The sequence below is a fragment of the Ovis canadensis genome, chromosome X (assembly GCF_042477335.2).
Source record: "Ovis canadensis isolate MfBH-ARS-UI-01 breed Bighorn chromosome X, ARS-UI_OviCan_v2, whole genome shotgun sequence".
Taxonomy (NCBI): Eukaryota; Metazoa; Chordata; class Mammalia; order Artiodactyla; family Bovidae; genus Ovis; species Ovis canadensis.
In genome coordinates this window covers 42,183,700-42,198,602 of record NC_091727.1, presented here as the reverse complement: position 1 = coordinate 42,198,602, position 14,903 = coordinate 42,183,700, and the positions used below count along the sequence as shown (strand labels likewise).

The window sequence follows — 14,903 nt, the reverse complement described above, 5'->3', positions numbered from 1 at the left end:
CTCGCCTAGGTTGATTTAGCCATCATTCCTCACATAAACTGCTTCAGTCTCCTGACTGCACCAAGTACGGAGCCAAAACCGAGCACATCTCCAGGCACTTCCAACACGTAGAAACTTGAAGCTATCACTGCTTTTGCTGTGGATCTTACATTCCTATTAGCCTCCCCAAATTGCATGAGCTTTTAGGACAACCCTGTTGTTACACTGGTGGCTCATATTAATCTTGTAATCAACTACAAATCCCAAGTTGTTTCTAAACAAACATTGCTGTTTAACTCTCTCACATCCACTATTTGTACAGATCACCCCCGTGTTAAGGCTACACAATTAAATAACAAATTCTGATGATTATATCATCAAGGTTGATGGGATGATATGATATAAAATGAATTCCTTTTATATGCTGTTATATATATATTGGCCATTTAGAGTGACTTTGTTTCTCTTGATCTCAATTTGCATCCTGTTAGCATTAAAGATGGTATGGACTTCATTTTACTATGTACCTTGACTGAAGGGGAAAAACAGATTCATGACTTATCCAGACGTTTTTTACATGTTAGTCTATTTTACTAAAGTCCATGAATCTTTCCCATCAAGTTTGTATTTTTAAAGCTGATTTTTAACCCACAGTGTTTCAGTTGTGCAAAAGTTATTTTTCTCAGTCCTTATAGAGTCAAAATACTTTGTGGTGGTCAAAATACTGTCATTTCTTAAACATACCTTTGCTTGCATTATTACTTCAAGTATTACAATGTCTTTAAAATGCAATCTACATATGTAGATAAAGGATAAATGATTTCTCTTATAAAAAGTTTTCATGTTGTTTAAGATACTTCTGAAAATGTATCAGCTCATTTGCTAATATCTAAAAGAAAGCTATTTCCCTGTTAGATTGGAATCTTTGATCACTGAGTCCTCCAAATCAAAAGTAATTCTGTCCATTATATGTCCTATATAATAAAAAGCCATTTACATATATTTACTTGTTCCCTATCAGAAACTCAGCTGTTTGGAAACTCACTTATCCAGAATATAACTAGGAACCTAGAAAATAAATGTAATAGCAGCAAGACATTTTCTGCCCTTGGTACCTGTTCACGGTTCTCTCGAGTGAACATGTGAAGACACACTCTGAGGCTGACATGCTTCCATTTTTCAGAAAGTTTTGTAGATTGGCGTTCCTTCATAGCTTACACCTGTCTTTCCCTTTGGTTAGAATGCCTTTTGTCATTTTGTGTATCTAGTTAACAAAGTATTCTTAGAAGCAGGCTGATTGTCACCATCCCAAGTTAGGTAACCCTGTTCGTTCTCTCCCATATTCCCATAGCTGTCTGGCCTACATGCCTTCATATAGCATTTCACACAGGGATTTGTAATTATATCAAAGGCTGAGCCTTGTGAGGGCAAAGGGGGACCATGGCTTATCCCTTGTATGTCCCCAGTGGTCCTGTGTCTAGGACCCAGCAGGCACTTGGGAAATTTTTACTAAGTGAAAGAATCTGGTTTATAATGAGTTTACAGTTTATAGCAAATTTTATGCAACAAAGGAGGAGAAGACAAGGCCAGAGTAAGCATAGTGAAAGAAAAGAAATGAAAGCCTGACCAAAACAAAAATATGTTGAGCAGATACCAAAAGTTGGAAAGCACAGCAACCCTTTATACTGAAAAAGATCAACCTTTATTCTCCGGGGTATGCAGTGCATTTTTGGTTCCATACCAGATTTCTTTCATTGGTATCACGGTAATAATTCTGAGTCATCAAGAAAAGGCTGAATTATGTGCAGCATCATATATAAAAGAAGTCAGGAAATTATAGAAAGAGAGCCATCCAAAATTCTTAAAGTAAAAAGGGGTGGGTGTGTAAAGATTCAGGTCCTAAAGTATAATGAATATGTACCTATTCAGAACAATTCCCCCTTCCCTGAGGTTCTGGGTAATAAGGGTTTATTATATTATCAAAAAAACTAACATTTAAATTTTTAACTGCACATCTGAAGTGTCTCATGCACAGTGACATTTAATTTGGTTTGGTAATTTGGCTTCCCGTTCTTAGAGTTCTGTGGTCAGCATCATAAAAATCAAGTGACCACAAAGAAGGAAAAGTCAGGTGATCACAAACCAGGAAATTGGGGAGGTCAGTATATGTTAAAGGGTAACTACAGTCCTTTCACATTCTACCAATCTGCATGAAATAAAGTTTTAAAAATCCACTCCTATAAATTCTTTCACTTCCCTGGTGGCCCAGGTGGTAAAGAATCCACCTGCGATGCAGGAAACCCAGGTTCAATCCCTGGGTCAGGAAGATCCCTTGGAGAAGGGAACGGCAACCCATGCCAGTATTCTTGACTGGAGAACTCCATTGACAGTGGAGCCTGGTGGGCTAACAGTCCATGGGGTCGCAAAGAGTCAGACACGACTGAGTGACTAACATATGATGGTCTTTCCCCTTTTCATTTATGAGCAAATTCCTTAACCAAAAGACATGTATCTTCCTCAAGGATGAACACTGATTCTCCAATACCATGGTAGTCTTCAATCTAGATAAATGGAGAGAACCTCCCCCTGGTTGGCCAGGGCTGGCCATGGGGGCTCTTGACTAGTCCCAGATTGAGACCTACATTTTGAGTTGCTTGGCCCTGTCTTGTAGTAAGAGGCAAGTTGCGTTTCCAAGCAGTATCCCAACCACCAGCAGGTACCTGGCTGGTGCCCTGGTATGAGTACTCTGATCTCTTACCCTGCTGCTCCCTACTTTTACCAGCTCCTGTCCATCAGACCAAGGCACATTTCTCCAAGGGCAGTGCTCTGTCCCAGCTGTTAATGAAGTAGGAGGCTTAGTTCTCATCATTTCACGCTTCTTTGTGTTACTTGAGGAAACTAAATGGGGCAACATGAAAATAAAAATCTTTCCTTCTAACTGGTACAGAGTCTCCTCTGATCTACCATACATTTTAAATAAAAATATTTTCACTCTCTGAACCCTGAACATAATCTCCTCTGTTATGGGGGAAGAAGGGGATCCACAATTTTCAGCAAAGGAACATTCCAAGTACACAAGCTCAGAGCTGTTCCCAACCATTTCCATCCTAATCAGGTTTGGCAATCACCAACAAGACTTTATAATACAGGCTTTCTCTCTAGCTGGATTAGAAGATCTCTGAGGTCTTTTTCTAAACTCTGAACACCATTCTGAGCTCTCCATAAAGTTTTGTGCAGTCTTTGAAATAAAAATTATCTTGGACTCAGGATGACGAGGTGGGGGGTGTGGAGAAGGGAAGAGAGGAGGGCACTGGGCCCGCCTAGAGCTAGAAGAGCTGTCAAATCCGGCAGGCAGTCCCCTCCCACAGGAATTTCCCTAGGATACAAATCTTTTGTTCTACAGAAGAAAAGGGGGTGCTGCGTCAAAGATGGCTACTGGTGTGCAAACAACTGCTTTCAGATTCCTTCCTGAAACCTAATTTTGATAGGAAAAAAGAAAAACACTTTAAAGAAGATAGAAATCAAAGAGAATCGAATAGGAAGAGCCTCATGATTTTGTTTTGGTTTATGTCATATATTTGCTCTCATTCTCTTCCAATATTAATATTTGAAGGAAGCTAAAATCCTATTATAACAAAATATCATTAACCACTGTTAATTGCTGCAATTAATTCCTAAAATCTACTGAACAGGATTTCGGATTCAGAGTCATATTCCAAGCAAAAGTTCTCAGCATTAGGTTTAATTTGAGAATCTCTGTTTGGCAGTCAAAAGTAATCTTTTTCTCCACAGATATTTTCTCACTTGTTCCCCCCTCTCCCTGCCACTGTCTCTGCTCTGTATTTTTAGTAATTTTTTTCAAACATGTGAAAACTGTAAAATTTAAACAACTTCTTCATGATGCAAGAAATAGGTAAATATTTACCATGCACCCTGCAGAATTCAATAGGAAGTAGCAGTGTTAGAAGACAGAGTACCTCTCTCTCCTGGGCTCAGTATTTTCAAGAGGTGATTAGATAAATAATTTTTTTCTTTCTGCCTTTTTTTTCCTTGATTTTATAGAGGAGGGAAGAGGTGGTAATATTTACATTGTTAAACTTGCCATTCACACTGTTATTTTCAGTTTTCAAATGGTGGGAAACCCATTTTATGTAAACATTTTTTCCTTGATGTTGTCATTTTAAATATAGGGCGCGTTGGAACACCTCATTTTATGGCCCCAGAAGTTGTCAAGAGAGAGCCTTATGGAAAACCTGTAGATGTCTGGGGTTGTGGCGTGATCCTTTTTATCCTGCTAAGCGGTTGTTTGCCTTTTTATGGAACCAAGGAAAGATTGTTTGAAGGCATTATTAAAGGAAAATATAAGGTAATATATTATGAACGTTTTATTTTTCCATTGAGATTAAATTATTCCGAAAAAAATGTTTTAAGTTATTGTCTCTCTTTGGATTGTTTATTGATGGTCAACATAGTTACCCTAGTCAGAGAAAAGTTTTTTGCTTGCATCTTTGATCCACTAGCCTTGTTAGGCAACAAAGCTCTCAAGTAAATTTCAGAGTCGATAGCAGCCAAATTATCATCCAGATGACTGGCTTTAAAAAAAAACATTGCCTCACTCCTCCCTTCTCATTCCCTCTGTGCTGCCTCTAGTCTATCCCATGTATTTGGATTCCAACTCTGTGTTTAGTCCAGAAAACAGGAACCCGACTTGTCTTTGATACAGTATAAAGACCAGAGACCCGATGGGTGTTCCCCTTTTCCTCCACGTTCTGGGCCCTCAGAGTCACAAAGCCACACTACAAGTCAAAATCTTTGACCACAAGTACATTCTAGTGAAACTGCCTGTTTAGCTAACTCAAACTCATAGTAATTTGTTTGTGCCCCACTTATTTCAAATAAAATTCTAGTTCAGGGAAAGAATTTGGAATACTCCTTTTAATTTACTGTGAGAGAATGTGAGATTTTATTTTACCCTGGGTAAGGTGTCTGTGACAGACCTGAGCCCAGATTTTTAAATGTCCATTAGCTGTCTGGTGATCAAACCCATTTATTCAGGCTGAGCTGGAGCATAAACTTCTTTGGCCCTTCTTTGTGTAATTTGAGAAAAGGGCTTTATTTTTATTACTTCATTTCTAAAGTAAAATGGAAATTTCATCCAGGTAATTTTAGTAATTCTTTATCTTACTTTTAGATTTAGTGTCTATTAACCTTTGTTTTTGCTCTAGCATGCATGTTATTTTATTGCATTTTATGTAGTTAGCCAGCACAGCTGAAAAATTTGCCATTTACTACCTTCCAGGATAAACTGAAATGCCAGTATCACAACTGCATTTCATAATGTGATTTAGAGCCATTTTGGTGTAATTTAAATATTTATATTCATCTTTGGCTACTGTGAATTGCAAACTACATGTACTGTTCCCAGACTTCTGATTAGTACATTATTACTTTCATTACTAAATAATTTAAGAAGCCATTACTGACATCATGAGTGGCTATACCAAAAAGACCTAGAAGGTTCTTGGAAATAAGCTTAGGGTTGGTTTCACTACCCTAGCTTATACACTTTATTGCCCTGTGCCACCTTGTATGGCTGATGGAATACGATGCTCTGTATAGGAAGCACAGAAGAGTATGTGTCTGGATATCAAATCAGGGCAGTTTATTTTGAGGAAGCTCTCCTTCCTCCCGTTATTATTAACACATGCACTTTCTATTCAACAAAATCACTGTTTTCGTTTTCAGCCGTGCCTGGCAACGTAAAAACCAAACACACAGGTTTATATTCATATAACACTACACTCCAAAACTGGAAGCCCCTAAAGTTGTTTTTTTTTTTTTCCTCTGTTCCTCAGTAATGTTAGAATTTTATATGGGACTTGACAAAACTTAAGGGAAAAAAAGAAATCAAGGTAAAGTAATTTCAGAGTTGTGGCCTTATTCTGTAAACCGCAACTGAAGCTTATGGAAGTGAGTCAGTGAGAATGGTTTGTACTATTTTTCCTTGTGTACCATCGGCTTATATATAAAGGTACACAGATTTGTCTTTATTTAGATGAAGATCTATGGGAAAACTCTGTTAACAGAGAAAGACATTTTATGTATAGGTTCTTCTGCTTCTTAGAGTCAGTTGACCATTGGGGAATAAAAATCCTTTCAAGGTCTCAGGAAACTGCTTGTAAGTAATCATCTCCCTTCAATCCCTGGAAATTGTGAGTGGCTATCAGGAATGCACAGTTATGGCTTTCTCATTGAATTTTGCCAAGTGAAATCACAGATACTAACATGTGAAAATAAACACAGTAATCTATCAGTGTAATAATACTAGCAATGATAGCTAACTCATACACAGTGCTTACTATGTTCCAGGAACTGTTCTAAGCACTTTACTTATATTAACTCTTCATCCTCACAGCAACTTATGACGTAGGTACCATATAATAAAATCTCCCACCTGCCTTCTTGAGCTATAAGCATTTGCTAATAATAGAATTCTTCCTTTGTGTTTGTTCAGTTGCTAACTTCCTGGTTTCCAAGGCAATGTGCTTCATTCCAGCGGCTTCTTGGTATTTGATCTTGTCTATTTTTAAAGCATTGAATAGTTATCTTTGTTTCTTTGTTTAGAAAAAAATTTGGACTAGTAAAATATGTCCAAAAGTTTGACTGTTTTAAAATTTCCTATTCTTAGTATTCTAGTATAATATAGTCAGATGGACAGTGACAGCTATACTATAATTTCTGGACCTGGGGGTTTAAAGTTAATAACATATTTACTCTTACTTGGCTAACCTCACCTCTCGCTTATACTCATGGCTTTCCTTACAAAGGCCCCAGGTTTTCAGTAGCTTAGCTTAAAGTACAGATCCATCTTTATTATCAGTGATGACTCTATTGGGCCTTTAAAAAAAATACTATGATTGTGTCAGCATTCATTTTTAAATTTTTGTTACTGAAAATTTCTAACAAAATAGGAGAGATAATAGTATAATGAACCCACAGCTTTAATATTTATCAACATCCAGCCAATCTTGTTTTATCTATATTCTACATGCTACTAGATTATTTTGGAGCAGATCTCAAAAGTATTTTACCACCATGGTGGTTCTTAACAACAACAAAAATTAAAAATCCTTGATCTCTATGAGTATTTTCAAGAAAATTTTGATGACACATTTTAAATGTAATATATTTAAAATGTCATAGTTTATAAACTACTACTGGTCGTAAATAATTTTAACTTTTTACTTTATTTTACTTTACAATACTGTATTGGTTTTGCCATACATTGACATGAATCCGCCACGGGTGTACATGAGTTCCCAATCCTGAACCCCCCTCCCACCTCCCATCCCATATCATCTCTCTGGATCATCCCCATGCACCAGCCCCAAGCATCCTGTATCCTGCATCGAACATAGACTGGCGATTCGTTTCTTACATGATATACACCGAGGAAACCAGAATTGAAAGAGACACATGGTACCCCAATGTTCATTGCAGCACTATCTATAATAGCCAGGACATGGAAACAACCTAGATGTCCATCAGCAGATGAATGGATAATTTTAACTTTTTATTCTCGTTTACTAGCTTACTTGATCTTTTAAGGTTGATAGGAGAGAATACTTTAGCTAAAATATATGCTAACATTTAATTTCAATTAATTTTTTATAAAGGACAAAAATATATTTCCCCAAGTCTATAAAAGATACAGTGTCACCTTATATCATTTGTTTCTGGATATCCAATTAGTGTCTACACAGCAGGAGTTCTCAGCTGCCTCGCTTTCATATTCAAATAATTAAGACTGCTTTATAGCCCTGTTTTGTTATCCCTTATATATTCAAGGGCTTCCCTGATGGCTCAGATGGTAAAGATATACTCAGCTGCCTAAATTAATATCAGCTACTCTTTTTTGCCAAAGAGAAAACCCTGGATTGGGCTCCCTTATGAAAAGGACCAGGGAGTATACCTCTCAACCTCTTCTCACTTCAGAAATCTTATGACCACTTTCAGATGGTTTCTCAACACCTTTCCTGAGGACAGGTCATTCAGACATGAAAGAGAACATCATCTCCAAGATGGAGAAGAGGAAGCAAGGCTGTCTAAGCCCCATCCAATTACTCGCCTCCCTATTTCAAACCTGTCAACCGATCACAGTTTCAGTAGGATGACAGTATTTCAACAGTCTCACGGCATTCGCTTTTAATTAAGGGATCTGACAAGGGAAGTGATTACCGCTTAGAATTATGCCTGTTAGACAAAGAAGATGGAACATTTTCCACTCTCTGTCTACTACAACAAAGCCTCACATTAGCCAGAGCAAAATGTCTGATGCTAAACCTTGGCCAGATTATAATGATTCGTGTGTACTACAATGCAAGCGGTGATTTTATTTGGCTTTAAAGTGTTACGGACTTTATTCTGCATCTTTCTCCCATAGAAAATGACATGGGTCTCTGCCGGTTAAAGCCATGGCATTGTTTACAGCTCCTGGCAAGAGACAGCTCCTACGTGCTCACTCAGTCAGTTTCCTGATATTAAATAGGGAGTGAGACCCTGCTCCATCTCTTCCCTCCTGTCCCCACTTGCCTTCCCAACTCCAAGCCCCAAGCATTCCTTTCCATTTCTTCCTGGTTCCTGGTCTCAGACATACCCCTTTTCCCAGGAGTCTTCCAACTCTTTTCCTCAGAGATCCACAGCCTTGCTCATGAGTCCTGTGTCTTAGGAACAACTCATAATTTATTTTTTTGTTTGGCTTTAGGCGACTTACCTTGTAGCTTAGTTGTCTCATCTCTAAAAGAGGGGAAAAACTCACTTCACTAAGAATAACATACAAGTAAATTGGGTTTTTTGTAAGGCCTATAGTAATATATTTTTTCCTAAATGCTGAAAATGACATACAGTGACCAAAGTATCCTATTAATAAAAGCTACTTTATGTGGCTTCACAGTTACTGATAATTCCCAGTTTTAAAAACAAAATATTAAAAACACTTCTTTAAAAATTTTAAATTTTATTTTAGTCCTTTCTAGGTCAAAGTATTCTCATCTGCTTAGAGTCTAGATGCTAGACTTTTTATTTTACCTGAGATAGAACCTGGAATCGTGAACATTCTGTTCTTCAATTATTTAAAATGTTATTATATATCTAACAAGAATATGTATAAAGAATATTTACTGATGCAAATTCTCATGTGTTGAACAATAGGAAATGTATGACCTCAGTCCTCTTCTTCCTTAGAAAGCAAGTCTTTAGAATCCGATTTCTCTACTTTGCTACCTGAATCTTATTCGCATTGAAACGGTGTAGGGATATTAACAGTGAACATTAACATCTCACTGAACCTAACTGTGTAATTTTCCTTTCCCCTCTTCAGATGAATCCAAGGCAGTGGAGCCATATCTCTGAAAGTGCCAAAGACCTCGTACGCCGAATGCTGATGCTGGATCCCGCCGAGAGGATCACTGTTTATGAAGCACTGAATCACCCATGGCTTAAGGTGTGTGAGCTCATAGGTGGCACTTTGTTTGGACAGTTCCAGTGACAAGAATGCATTACTCTGTAAGGTGCCCCTTTCCACCCTTTTTTTTTCCTGAGCATTTTTTCATTAGTTTTGTTCACCTTATTTACTGTTTCTATGCACTCTCTGTAAACATCTAAGAGGATGTTTCATTTTAGTGACATTCAGCTTCATCACAAGAGGGTAAGAAAGAGAATTAAGGCAAAATCCATCCCAGAGGAAGGCTTGTTTGTTCTCTACCAACACATCTTCCAAGGATGCACAACATGAACAACAGAAGGAGCACTTAGTGTGTGATATTTAAAAAGCAATTATCATTGCTTTGGTTGTGACTGTATACTTTATAGCATTATTTTTTAAGATTTATTTTCTTAAGAAAAAGATTTTTTTTAATTTTATTTATTTATTTATGGCTGTGCTGGGTGCTTCCCTGGTGGCTCTGATGGTAAAGCATCTTCCTGCAATGCAGGAGACCTGGGTTCTATCCCTGGGTTGGGAAGATCCCCTGGAGAATGAAATGACAACCACTCCAGTACTCTTGCCTGGAAAATCCCATGGATGGAGGAGCCTGGTAGGCTACAGTCCATGGGCTCGCAAAGAGTCAGACATGACTGAGCGACTTCACTTTCACTTTCACTTGGGTCTCCACTGCTACATGCTGGCTTTCTCTAGTTGCAGCAAGAGGGGACTACTCTAGTGTGGGGTGCAGGCTTCTTGTCACAGGGACTTCTTATGTTGTGGAGCAGGAGCTCCAGGGTATGTGGGCTTCAGTAGTTGTGGCTCCTAGGCTCTAGAAAAAGCAGATTTTAAAAGTTCTTTTTATATCCCATCCTGCCAATGAAGTATCACTATTAAAGAAAATTATAACTTGGGGCTTCAGTGAGATAGTACTATTTGATGAAGACATTACAGTGTTCAACAGTTCCAGGAAATTCTCACTTTACAGGTGAGAAAGCTAAGCCTCAGGTTAAGAATCTTGCCCCAAGTCACAAAAATTGTTGAAGCTGGAACCAGGATTCAGCCTACCACACCCCTTTCCCTTGTACTCAAGATCCTATCCTGTTCACTTACTCAAGGTCAGCGCTCCCACTTGTGAGCCCTTCCCTGCATTAGCACCTTCCAATCTCTGTGGGATCTCACAAGCTACCACTTATTTTTATTACACACACACATGTTCTCCTAACCCTACAACCCGCTCCAGCCTCTGCCCCTATTCTCTAGTCCCCTTGACAGCGAAACTCCTAGAAAGTGTTATTTCTACTCACTTTCCTCAGTTTCTCCCATCTCTTTCTCTTGAACCCACCCTAGTCAGGGTTGCAATCCTACCAACTCCACTAAAATAGCTCTTGTCAAGTCGTCAAGTCACCAGTGACCTTCACGTTGCTGAGTCTAGTGGTCAGAGCTCATGATTCTCCCTCTTGGCATATCAGCATTTGGACATCCATACTTCTGGAACTCTGTCCTCCCTTGGCTTCAGGGCACCTCTCTCCCTGGTTTCCCTTTTACCTCTGTGGCAGCCCCTTTCAGATCCTGCCGATTCTTCCTCACCTCCCTGCACCATGTCTTCACAGTGGAGTGCTACAGCCCATTGCTCTTCATCTTCCTGTCTACACTCAGACCCTTGGAAAGTGAGAGTGAAAGTTGTTCAGTCGTGTCTGACTCTTTGTGACCCCATGGACTATACAATCCATGGAATTCTCCAGGCCAGAATACTGGAGTGGGCAGCCTTTCCCTTCTCCAGGGGATCTTCCCAACCCAGGGATCAAACCCAGGTCTCCTGCATTGCAGGTGGATTCTTTACCAGCTGAGCCACCAGGGAAGCCCCAGACCCTTGGAGACCTCATCTATTAATAGTTTTAGTGGCTTCAAATGCTATCTATAAACCCGGAGTTTATACCTTTAGGCTAGACCTGTCTCCTGAAGTATTATGAATTTAGTTTACCATTTCACTCCCTGATACCTCTCGGACTTCACCCCTTTCTACTCTCCTCTTCTCACTTTGTTCCCTCATGTCAGCCTCCTTGCTATTCTTCAGACAGCAGGCCCACACTTGCCTCAGCGCCTGTGTTAGTCATGCCCTTTCCCTAGAATACTATTCCCCAAGCTATCTTCATGGCTTATTCTCTCACCATCTTCAGTCTTTACTTAGATAGCAGCTTCTTAGTGAGATCTTCCCTGACCACCCAATTTAAAATTTGAGGGAAGAAATGTCCCCTGCCACCAGTATTCCCTACCCTCCTTCCCTGCCTTACTTTTTTTCCATAGCATTGGTCACCGTGAGACATACTTACATCTTACTTATTTGTTTCTCTGTCTACTTCCATAAAATATAAGCTGCATACAGAGCAGGAATTTTTGTCTCTTGGTTCACTTCTGTATAGAACCTTTGAAAGTGTCTGACATGTAGTGTGTGCATGCTGTCGCTTCAGTTGTGTCTGACTCTTTGCGACCCTATGGACTGTAGCCCAGCAGGCTCCTCTGTCCATGGAATTCTCCAGGCAAGAATACTGGAGTGGGTTGCCATACCCTCCTCCAAGGGATCTTCCCCACCCAGGAATCGAACCTGTCTCTCTTATCTCCTACATTGGCAGATGGGTTCTTTACCACGAGCACCACCTGGGAAGCCCCTGACTTTTAGTAGGTGCTCATAAATATCAGTTAATGATTTCATGAGTGAATGTATAAATGTATTCACACTACTATACCATGCTAGCTCCCCAGAAATTATGCAAAATAATAATATTTAAATATAGGTTAATAGTATATCTTAACAGTGATGACATGGGATAATAGTATGATTGAACAATGTTGAGATTCCAGTAGATCTAGATTCTCCTTAAGAATATTACTTTTCACATCGGCATTCAATCCTCTGATACTCAGCTTTAGTTATTCTTGACTTGAATTCCCTAGCTATAGTTATTTCTGACTTCCTCCAGAAAAGAGTGAACAGTTCTCAGATACTTTCTTAGTACTTATTTTCCCCCAGGAATAAACAATTCAGGGAACCTCCTGATTTTCCTTTGCGTTTCTCAGTTTCTTATCATGAGGATCTTTTTTTGTTTGCAGCTAGTTTAAATGCCAAGTAACAGTGAGAATGGCAGCCGTATTAGTCATTTTTAATATCCTTTAGAAAATTTGGCTTTCATTATCTTGCATCTGTTGACTAATAATATTTATTTTTGGAAACTCTTATCCCTGCAATGATTATAGTTCTTTTGCCAAATAATCTGAGCTTAATAGACAACAGATTTCTGGCACCAGAAAGACAAAAGACAAAAGTGTCAGTAGCTTAACTGAAAAAATTCCTGAAGACTGTTCACTACAGTGTGTTATCTGAAGATGGGAGAATTCAGTGAGAATGTTACCAAGCTGATGAGAACAGGCTTATGTTATATTTCAGTACTTTTCCATGTATACTTTTAAATCATTGCTGTGCATAGAAGTGGTGGTAATTTAGCAATGGCTAAACTTTAAGCTAAAGTTTAAATATGAAAAACTCCTGAGTAACTGCAATTTAAAGAAATAAAATGATGAAAATCCTTATAGTAAGGAGTACCAAAAGTCATGATACCACTGTTTTGTGTCAAAGAAAAATTATTCTTTCTTTGGGGAGACCACAAAAAAGTCCTATTCAATCATGACATATAAAATGGGAATTTGAGTAAATAGACCAATTAATATGTGAGTGTCTTGAAGTTGTTAAACTATACTTTTATCTAAATTAGTGCTGTTTGCTGTAAATATTCATTCCAACAAAAGTAAGACCAACTAAGATTGTAATTTTCTCACAGATAATTAAGCTCTTTTCATAACCTTTGTAGCCTTAATATGTAGATTCCAAGTATATTGACTATAATAAAGATGAAAAGGATATTTATATTAGCCTAATCAATTTGAATTTTGGAATAACCAATCAACACATCAATTAAATGTATATTTAGCATCTCGTGTGCAAAATGGATAGTGAATCAAACACTTCTTTAAATGCAAGACACATTGCTAATCAGATTTTTCTGAATTCATATCACATTACTGTTAGTTTCAAGTAGGACTATTTAATCTGGAAAATATTATTTTTATTCTTTTGTCTTAGTTTTATAATGCTGTGGAGTTAATATTTACTTGTTTTGTGGTAAGAAGTACATTAATAGACTTTTTTTTAATCTTATGATTTCATCTGCTTAGAAAATATCAGGAATCATAATTTAAGCATAATTTTATTTAAAAAAAGTTTTTGACTGTATCAGTCCCTCCCTTTTCACTTCACTGTCTGTTATCTTCTAAACTTCCCAACATATTAAAGAGAGAAAGGCATGGTGAGACCATGAAATGGAATTTCAAATGCTGTTGATATAACATAAAGACATAGAAAGATAACCTCAAAGAAGTCACACGTGAGAGGCATCTCACAAGAATACAGGAGTATGGTCCCTGGAAGACTAATGGGGCGCGTGAGTCACTGTAGGCTGGTGCTACACACTAGCTAGTGGGGAGGGAGGCTGCACATGTTAATACAACTAAAGGGGCCATATACCCATGTGGGAGGCACAGAGGAGGCACAGCATTATAAGTGTTCAGGGTATTCAGGGAAGGGGTCAGGAAACACGTATCATACAAAGGTCAGCTATTTCAGTAGGGTTGCAGTAGACTGAAAATTTGGTTTGAGGGAAGAATATATCTGGAATGCCAAATCTGGTACTTTAGATATTAGGGTATAGAGAGTAAAAAGCTACTGCAGGCTTTTGAGTGATGCAAAATTATATGAGCAGCATGCTCACGTAATTCCTTTGGACACTGTGCACAGGTGGGTTACCTGTCAGGATACAAGCAGTAGAGGCAAAAAGGTCCTACAGAAGCTGGCCTGTCTAGCCAGGAAGTGACAGGGGCCAGAACCAGCGAGTCATAGTGGGAGTGGGAAAGAAGTATCCAAACTGAGAGTGATTAAGGAAAATTGATGAGGCTTGGTGAGTGATTGGAGATATTCAGAATTAGGAAGCCTACAGAAGGGTTAAAGCCTGTAAAGTAGAAGTGTTTAAATTTAATTTAGTTGAGATTTTCCTGGTTCTTAGTATGAAGAGTAATTTTGGATAGTGTGCTGGGCATTTTTAGTATTATTATGTTATGAGACTATGACTCTTATTTAAATCTTCTATTTTGGTAGGCAGTTAATCCAATTAGATTCAGAACACACGTCCTAGCCCATTTTTACATGCTGTGATTCAAATGCCAGTTTCATTTTCAATGCCTCTGCAATACTCATCTAGTCTGTCCTCCTTGTATGCTACCCAGGGGCTAACCAAATGTTGGTGAGGATGTTGAACAACTAGAACTCATAGCTGTTGTAGGAATGTAAAATGGTTTAGCCACTTGGAAAACTGTTGCACAGTTTCTTAAAAAG

The 14,903-nt window shown here is 38.4% G+C and overlaps 1 protein-coding gene across 4 annotated transcripts in view; it reads left to right on the top strand.

Annotated features, from left to right (window-relative positions):
* Positions 1–14,903, top strand: part of CASK (calcium/calmodulin dependent serine protein kinase) — a 382,943-nt gene that overhangs the window by 254,253 nt on the left and 113,787 nt on the right. For all 4 annotated transcript variants that reach the window (XM_070291515.1, XM_070291514.1, XM_070291513.1 and 1 more), the window contains exons 7-8: positions 4,170–4,345; positions 9,359–9,481. In XM_070291515.1, coding sequence (XP_070147616.1) covers positions 4,170–4,345; positions 9,359–9,481 — 299 coding nt within the window. The remainder of the gene's footprint in view (positions 1–4,169; positions 4,346–9,358; positions 9,482–14,903) is intronic.